Source organism: Enhydra lutris, unplaced genomic scaffold, assembly GCF_002288905.1.
Source record: "Enhydra lutris kenyoni isolate GAN:26980312 unplaced genomic scaffold, ASM228890v2 scaffoldscaffold50, whole genome shotgun sequence".
Taxonomy (NCBI): Eukaryota; Metazoa; Chordata; class Mammalia; order Carnivora; family Mustelidae; genus Enhydra; species Enhydra lutris.
Window position 1 is genome coordinate 16,790,895 of NW_019154134.1, and position 9,401 is coordinate 16,800,295.

Below are 9,401 nucleotides of genomic sequence, written 5' to 3' on the forward strand. Positions count from 1 at the left end.
GAGAGGTGGTCAGAATCACCCTGTGAGCTCCTGAGGGACAGGAGGCTTATTCCAGTTTAATGAAAGATGGTTGAGGATGTAGATGGTAGTGAACAGGATTTATAGGGCAGTTGTGAGATGTGGTTGTTTAGAACATTAAGGCAGGAAGTACTGGGTTGTACCCTGGTGTGAGGAAGATGTATCTGAAAAGCATGTATTCATTAGAGTTAAATGCTGAGACAATTTGCTGACCTTTATCTGAGCTGATCGAAAAGAGTTTGGGTTGGAAGCATGGAAAGAAAAGGGAAGGAGTCCATTGCTCATGGCTTTCTGTTTTCTACCCACAGGTACTAATTCTTCCCAGAGCAGCTCCCCAAGCTCTAGTGCCCCCAATTCCCCAGCAGGGTCAGGACACATCCGACCCAGTACCCTTCATGGCCTGGCCCCCAAACTCAGCGGACAGCGCTACCGGTCAGGAAGGCGCAAGTCAGCTGGTAGCATCCCCCTCTCCCCACTGGCCAGGACCCCCTCTCCAACGCCACAACCCACCTCCCCCCAGCGGTCACCATCCCCTCTGTTGGGACACTCGCTTGGCAATTCCAAGATCGCTCAAGCCTTCCCCAGCAAAATGCACTCCCCGCCCACCATCGTCAGACATATCGTGAGGCCAAAAAGCGCAGAGCCCCCAAGGTCCCCGCTGCTCAAGCGCGTGCAGTCGGAGGAGAAGCTCTCCCCCTCCTATGGTAGTGACAAAAAACACCTGTGTTCCCGCAAGCACAGCCTAGAGGTGACCCAGGAGGAAGTGCAGCGGGAACAGCCTCAGCGGGAAGTGACCTTGCAGAGCTTGGAGGAGAACGTGTGTGACGCGCCCTCACTCAGCCGCGCCAGGCCCGTTGAGCAAGGCTGCCTGAAGCGCCCTGTCTCCCGGAAGCTGGGGAGACAGGAGTCTGTGGACGAGCTAGACCGAGAGAAGCTGAAGGCCAAGGTGGTAGTGAAGAAACCGGATGGGTTCCTGGAGAAACAGGAACCCCACCAGAAATCCCATGGACTTGGTAGTGATTTAGAAAACCTCTCGACTTTGAGGCTGGAAGAGAGAGAGAAGAAAATATACCCAAAGGCTTTAGAAAGGTCAAACCATTTTGAAAACAAAGGGGCCTTGCAGGAGACCCAGTCCCTGGGCAGTCTACTGAAGGGGGCTCTTCACAAGCAGGCCAGCATTCGGGTCAGCGAGGGGGTGACCTCAGAAGGGGCAGCAGTGGGCCATGTCCTGGCACCCGGGGACCACAGCCAGGGCATCTGTGACTTCAAGCGCACCTCTGCTGCCAGCACCCTCCAGGACAGTCTCTGTCACTCCACAGACAGGTCCAGCTCCATGAAGGGGGAGAACGTGGAGAAGGCCTCCCAGGCCAAGGATTGTCTCCGATGTGAGAAGTTAGACAGCAAACTGGCCAACATCGATTACCTCCGAAAGAAAGTGTCACTTGAAGACAAAGATGACAGCCCGTGCTCTGTGCTCAAGCCCAAGATGACCTCTAGTGCCCACGAAAGCCTGCCTGGGAACCCAGTCCGGGCTGTGGGTGGACAGCAGGAGGCCCTGCCAGCCGCTGAGAGCCGAGCGTTCATCAGCAGTGCCCACCCGGCTCAGATCAGTGCTGTTTCTTTTGTCCCTCTCAAGGCCCTCGCCAGCCGGGTGGATGGTGGAGGGGAAAAGCCGGGCTTGGTCGCTCCTGAGTCACCTGTCCGCAAAAGCCCCTCTGAGTATAAGATGGAAGGTAGGTCCGTGTCCTGCCTGAAGCCAATTGAGGGCACTTTGGATATTGCGCTCCTGTCTGGACCTCAGGCCTCCAAGACAGAGCTGCCATCCCCGGAGCCTGCACAGAGCCCCAGCCCAGCCAGCGATGTGGGGCCCTCTGTGCCACCAGCTCTCCCCAGCGGCGGGGGCATGAAGGGTGACACAGTGGGTCAGAGGGAGCCTTCCCCTGCCAGCTTCAGGATGAGTAAGTCCTACCTGCTGGAGTCCCGGTTCCCATCCTCTAGCCGGGCTCTCCAGAATTCACCAGCAGCTTCCTTGCCTGAGCCAGACCTAAAGCGGGACAGGAAAGCTTCCCATGCTGCCAGGAGCCCAGTGACGGTCATGGAAAGCAATCCCCAGCAGAAGGAGGGGGGCCCCAGCAAACACCAAGACCACAGCCCTGACATTAAACTCCTCCCCTTCCTGGGGCAGAACCCCCACAGCACCGACCCATCCAGGTCCCGCAGCCTGCTGCCCCCTGAAAATACCCCCTCGAGAGAGAAGCTGAGCATGAAGGAATCTTCTGAAAGGGGCCCTTCCGCAGCCAGAAGCGAGCGGTCTGCTGTGAGGGTTGACTCCCAAAGAGACCCCTCCACCGAGCTGTGTCCTCCAGAAGCTGCTAAAACCCGTGAGGATTCCAGAAACCTCCCCTCTGGGGGAAGGCCCCGCCCTGACTGCTACACACAGCCCCACCCCACAGACAAAGCATGGGGGCCTTGCGGCAAAGCAAGCCCCAGAGATGGCCGAGTGGAGGTGAGGGAGCTGGGCAGAGGAAAAGGAGGCACGGAGCCCCAGCCAGAAGCCCCTCCTGCCTGGCGGTCCCAGCCGCCACCCAGCCCTGAGAATGGGAAAGGAGACCTCCTCTCTGGTTTCCCCGTCTTGCCGAGAGACAGTCCCAAGGAGCTGGAAGGGAAGGAACAGCCTCCGCAGAAACATGTCAGCGGTAGCTCTCAGCCAGTCCCAGTCACCAAAGAACTGCACGGCCTGGCGGCTCGGCCACACAGCAGCTCTCTGAGCCACGGCTCAGGCGGAGAGCCCGGGGGCAAGCCCTGTGCTGCAGAACCCGGCCTGGGCCTCCAGGGCCTTCCCAAGCCGACCACAGCGCACAGTGAAAGCAGCAGCCACAAGCCCAGGCCTGGCCCTGACCCGAGCCCTCCAAAGTCGAAGCACCCAGACAGGGCCCTCTCCTCCCAGAAGCCAAGCGGTGGGCCTGCAGTGGGCAGAGAACCTGGTTCTCAGCCCCCTGTTGGCCCCAGCCGAGAGGGGAAGGGCTGCATCAAGGGCGTCTTGGATGTGTTCCCTGCCCTCCCAGGCTCCCAGAACACAGCTAGCGATGCGATGGGCCAGGGAGGAGGCAGACCCTCAGTCCCACTGCAGGCCGAAGGGGGTCTTCTAGACACCAGGCTGAAACCCGCCAGTGGTGGGCATCCCCCGGAGGGGCTAGAGAAGCCCACGCTCCTGCCATGGCAAGGATGCCCAGGAGGTGACGAGTTGGTAGACCAGAAACCCGCCACTGTCAGTGAAAAGCAAAACCTGTCTCCAAAGCACCCCAAACCATCCACTGTGAAAGACTGCCCACCTCTGTGCAAACAGACAGACGCGAGTCCAAGTTCACCGGCCGCCACTACCACTGACAGGAAGTCTGAGGGCAAGAAATGCACTGAAGCACTTTATGTCGCCACAGAGAGTGGGAAGCCTGAGGCCAGCCTTCCCCTGGCACCCGGCGAGGCCAGGCCAAAAGGCACAGAGAGGCCAGCAGCTGCTGTTGGGAAGGGCTTGCCAGAGGCCAAGGGGAAAGGGCTGAGTGCCCAGAAACCACTGAGTGAGGCGGGCAAGCCCAGTGGCATGAAGCGGTCACCCTCGGCCACTGGGCAGAGCTCTTTGCGATCCACTGCCCTCCCGGAGAAGTCTCTGAGTTACTCTTCCAGCTTTCCTGAAGCCAGACCGGGGGCACGAGAGGCCACCACGAGTGGCAGTGACGCGTCTTCCACCAAGGCTGGCGGGGCTGCGGCTAAGGCCCTGCCTGGGGGGGATGGCAGAACCCACATGACCAAGAGTGACTCCTTGCCATCTTTTCGGAGCCCCACCGTCACTCTGGAATTGCACCACCCTGGCCCGAGTGTGGCGGGAGGTGCCGGCCACCGGGACAGGGCCCTGTCAGTAACTGCCCCCGCAGGAGAAACCAAAGGGAAAGAGCCTGTTCCAACCCAGCCCCCTCAGACTCGGAAACAGAACCCGGGCAGAGAAGTCACCAAGGCGTCCCCAGCTCCAAACCCTGACCGGCCCATCGCCCTTTCTTCCGAGAAGGACTTTGTGGTCCGGCAGAGGCGGGGGAAAGAGAGTGTGCGTAGCAGCCCTCACAAAAAGGCCTCATAGTGGGGCAGGCCTCAGGCCGGACTGGGGAGACCCGACCTGAATGTGTACCTGAGTCTTGACTACCTTTCGAAACCAGCACTGTGTGGCAACGCCCGCCGGGCAGAGCCTGGAGCCTCACTGCGGATGGACGGGGAGAGGGAGAGAAAGTCGGAAAGAAAGAGGGGACCTTCTTCCAATTGCCTTCCCGATCGTTACCGGTAAAACTGTTACCAGATAGTGTTTGTACAAACAACAACGGAATAACCTTTACAGTTGAGGGTTGCTGAGGAAAAAGATTTTCTCTGTAAATACCTAGCGATGTGTTTGGTTTGGGACTGAGAGTCGGTACCTTGCTGCTGTGATTGCGTTGTTTACCACAGCTTTGTTTTGTTTGTTTTTTTTTCCCAGTTAAGATTTTTACTTTACCACTTATCATAACGTAGTAATGAAGCAAAACGGTTAAAACTGGGTGTATTGAAAAGTAGAGCTACGCTCCTATTCGTGTACATACGCACCCACCCACATGTTTTGGTCTGTGGTTTAAGAGAATATTTCAAGGCTACATTTTTCTAAGTTAAAGCATTCTAAGTAGAGTTAAAGGTGGAAGAAAGTCCTAGATACAGTAGATCGTGAGTTTTTGTGTGTACTTTTCAGGAGAGATTTTGGTAGTACTGTATCTAGATACCTGTGTTTCCAGATCCGAAAGCAAGAACTACTCTAATCACCGCATTTGGAAGCTTTCCTCCGTTAGGAATGGCCAGAACCAAGGGAGCTAACCATTGTCACTGCACAGCCATCCCAGTGGACGTTCTGATCCTGGGTCCAACTATCTGAAAGGCCAGTTGTCCTTGTCTGTGAGTGTGTGTGTGGGGTCTTCACCCTCACTGGAGTGCGGGCTATAAACACACGTCAACTTTATTGCTCTTACTTTCCCTTCTTTTTCTTTCCACACTCTTAAACTCAGGCCTTTATGCTATGAGTCACTAGTCCAAGAAGCACACATTTCGTAGGACTTTTGCACCAGCCCTGCTCTTGAACAAAAAGGAAAATTACTGGCCGCACATGAATCTGACAGTGCTTAAATCGAGTAAGAAGGATCAGGCATTGGAAGAGGTTTTAAATTTTGCTTTTTTGAGGGGAAAAAGGGGGTGGATTTTGGCATCATAGCATATATATTAATGAATAATCAGGACATCAGATACATTTTAATACATAGCTGGGGCCTTATGTTGTAGATGAAGCTTGCTGTTTTTAGCAAGTTCCTGGGTTTCACATTCATTTCTGATGCATCGAGTAGCTCCATACATTACATAACACGATCTCTTTATTTGTATGCAAAAAAAAAATAAATAAAATACTGTATTAATAAAAAGCAGCATTTTTTTTAATAAAAAAAAAAGACTCGGTGGAGCTATTTGGTGCTTGAATGTGTCCTTTTTACTTTTGCTAAGCCTTATTTAAATTTTGTATACCATGGAATATGTAGAATTTGTCAAATCATTTTAGTGCTGAGGGGGTTTTTTGTTTGTTTTCGTTGCAGTTGTCCTGGTGGCTTGTTTTGTATTGTAAGACGACACTTGCTGACATAAATACTAAAGGCACTAAGAGAAAATACACACAGATAAGTCTTTATAAGATGTTTGGGATCCATAGCAGGATTTTTTTTGTTTTGTTTTTCAAGAGAAAAAAATATTACCGATAAATACTAATTCAGCACCCAAACCCCCTCGGATGTCTTAGTATCTTCAAGCTATAAAATTGTTCCTCTAAGCACAGCCTCTGGATTGTAAATTATTTAGCGAGGCTGTAAACCCTGCTCCAAAAACAAAGGCATAACTTAACTGACTGCTTGGTTGTCCTTCATTGTACAATGAGATGGGAATGGAAAAAAATAAATAAAAATTAAAAAGTCTCCTCCTTGCCCCTGATTTTTTTTCCCCATGTAGTTTCAGCTCTTCCCCATCGCTCTGTTGTGAAATTGTAGAAGAAATAAGTATTGTAAAAGAACTCAAATGGGTTTCCAAAGTGGTCTCAACATTTATAATTCATATCTGTGTTTGGTGGTTGTCATAACCCAGTCTTCTGTATCCAGACACCTCGACAAATCTATCGGGGAGGTATTTCGTGGTTTACAGCCTTTGCTTTTTAACTGTCCAGTTTCCTTTAAAGCACAACTAGCTGCTCGTTTACAAATGATATTTTTATGTATATTTTGTATAGTGTATTATCATTTTTGCCAAATACGTTTTTGCATTTTGGATGAGTAAAGAGTACTTCAGGTTGCATTCATGTAATACCTGTTTGTTGTTGTAAACCTCTCCAATCAGCTGGTAGGAATTCTCCTGTGTTCTCTCCGGTCAGTCTCCTGTGATTGTAAGATGTGCTCCTCGGTAGAACTCCCAGCTGTGGGTTGACCAGCTTCAAAGTCTGTTAGGATCTGTGCAATAAAGTGTTTGCAGTCTTATTTTCTCTAAGAAGTTCCCTATGGATGTCCTAATTGTTGTATATTGAACAAATATTTATACTTATGCAGTTGCATAACATTGAAATAAAAATTTAGCATGAAAAGATAATGACTAATATGTTCTTTCCTTATGTGTATACATACATCTCTAAAATGTTACTGAATATAACTGTATATTATGGAAGTATGCAGCTTTACAGATGGCTTTTATGGAGGGGAATGGTTTACTAATTTTTTTAAATTTTATTTACTTGAGGAGGGGGAGAGAGCAAGAACAAACAGGCGGAGAGGCAGAGGGAGGGGGAGATGCAGACTCCCCACTGAGCAGGGAGCCTAATGCAGGACTTGATCCCAGGACCCTGAGATCATGACCTGAGCCAATACTTTCTTCTTAAAGATTAAGTCTTCCTATAACGCCTTACTATGTTTTCTACCAACCTTATTCCTTGCCTGCAGAACTTGACAGCTTCCACACCACAGTCACTGTCTCCATACTGTCTCCTTCTCAGGGACACCAGCTCCTTCAGTTCTCCAGAAACCTTCCTCCATCAATTGCATTTTGCCCTGTCTTCGTTCATTTCCTCTCTTCCTTTCTCCCTCCTCGTAATCAAAGCCATTGGAAACCACCAGAAATGAAAGAAGCAGCCTAACATTTATTGTATATGTAGGTGTGTGTGTGTGCATGCATAGTGCTGGGCAAGATACTTTTCATCTTCCATGTCATTTGAGCCCCAACCCAGATGGTAGCAGCATCCCTATTTTACAGATGAGGAAATAGCCCCAGATGGATGATGTCATTCACTTAATATACACGCTGTGAAGAGAGTCTATATTAGCATCCAGGTTTTTTTTGTTTGTTGTTGTTGTTGTTGTTGTTTTTCCTGGCTCTAAAGCTCTAGACCTTTCTAAACATCTCCAGGTGTCATGTGGTTGCATTCAGGTCTGGGCCCCTCTGTGAATGCTCGAAGCCATCTTACTGTCTGTTTACATGCAGAAAAATCATATGGGGCAAAATTACATGTTTGGTGATTGGTGGGAGACCTCAAGCCAAGGCAGCTAATCGTTCTCTGTAATAGGGCTCCTTTATTAATTCTAATTAATCAGTTGGCAATTTCCCATCTAGCATTTTCGGTTCGTAGCACAAAAGTGTAACATGAAGAAGTATAGCTTAATATTAACTACAGAAATCTGCTTCCTTCTATACAGGCCAGTAATGAAGCAACTCAAGGGTAGGGCAGCTTTCTAAATTTAATTTCCCACCTACCAGTATGGTTTTAACCCATTCTAAAAGCAGTGATTTGTGTTAGTCCTCTTTTTTTCTAGGTCTGTGCCCATGAATATTCTCCACATCTTGTCCATCTACAAAAGCTAGAAATGACCATGGCTTTGTTGAACCTCGGGTTCATTACTTTTTGCCTATTGAAAGTCAGTCAGTCTGGCTCAGATTCAAGTTCTCTGGCCGTTTAGACTCCTTGGGCCACAGGCTGGGATCTTAGCACCAGTCCTCAAGGAAAAAAACATGTAACAACATCCCACTGATTTCTGGAACCGTGCCTTCCAAAAGCTCCCAAACTTGACTTCCCTTTGTCCTCCGAGATGTGCCAGTCAAGTCTGTTCTGATGTTGAGAAAAGAAAGATCTGCTGTCTATGGTTACTAGGTCTTGCCGCACACAGCTTTGCAGAACGTCTATTACTACGGTGCAGCTGAAAGCCTGTAACAAATGCTCAGCTCCTGTTTCATTAACACTGCCTGGAGACGGCTGTCAGTAGCCAGGAGGTGAAGGATGAAGATGTTCGTGGGGCCTGAAGCAAGCATGTTGCGTTGACTGGGGCTTCATATGTCAGCCTGCCAACACCATAACCTCCAGCCCTAACCTGTCTAAAGAAAAATCCTTTGCCTGAAAATTCTGTCCCCTCTGGAATACATACACCATGTTACACAGTGCCATGAAGTGCCGTTCCCAGGCTGGAGACAGATTGACTCTTTGGGGCACTAGGGTGATTCCTGCAGATACCTGCCCACATCCTTCAGGGTGGTGCTGGCCTGTAGTGCGAGCCCCAGCTCCTCAGCCCCCTGCTCTGTCCACACGGGCATCCTTAGAACAACTATGGCTCCCTGACTTCAAGGAAACACATAGAGCCTTAGGAAAAGGCTGCCTCATTTTCCAGTTCCTGTAAATTCTCACAACCCGTGACCTCTCTATTCTTCTTGCCCTTGTTTGTAGAAACAAAAGAAGTTTTTCTTCAATGACAAAACTCCTTTTCCGTGCCTAACATGGTCATAGGAGGCAGATTCGAAGTACAGAGATGAAGAAAAAGGGATTGCTGCGATCCTACCAGGTGTTCTGTCATTCTTCAATTTATATAGGTTTTTAATTTTTTTCAAAAAACTTAAGTAACAGGGGACATGATGTTGGCTGACCTCCCTGGTTGAGTATTAAATCACAAATATATTTCAATATCTATAAATACGCTTCTGCAATATTGTTCACAATGGCTGCATGGCATTTCATTTTATGGGCGTGCCGTATTGCTTTCCTTCATGGCAGAGAGCCTCAGATGCAGACGATTGAGGTCGTCTTGCTCTCCAGTTCTCAGCCAGTTTATGCCAGAGTGCATTGACTCTATCCCTACACTTCTTTCCACCCACCAGGCAGCCTTGTGAATTAAATGGTTTATCTTCTTGTGTTCTTACAAAACAGGTATGGTTTTGTATCCATGTATTTTTAATGTCTAAAAATGATTGTGTTAATGTGTCATTTGGGCTTTGTTTTTTTCCCATCAAGCTCTCTGGTTCACAAACTGGCCCCT

At 49.5% G+C, this 9,401-nt stretch overlaps 1 protein-coding gene across 4 annotated transcripts in view; it reads left to right on the plus strand.

Annotated features, from left to right (window-relative positions):
* The window catches only part of LOC111156870 (microtubule associated serine/threonine kinase family member 4), a 555,459-nt gene extending 548,601 nt beyond the window's left edge, over nucleotides 1-6,858 (plus strand). For all 4 annotated transcript variants that reach the window (XM_022517982.1, XM_022517984.1, XM_022517985.1 and 1 more), the window contains one exon: nucleotides 327-6,858. In XM_022517982.1, coding sequence (XP_022373690.1) covers nucleotides 327-4,147 — 3,821 coding nt within the window. In that variant the 3' untranslated portion in view covers nucleotides 4,148-6,858. The remainder of the gene's footprint in view (nucleotides 1-326) is intronic.
* The last annotated feature ends 2,543 nt before the right edge of the window (nucleotides 6,859-9,401 follow it).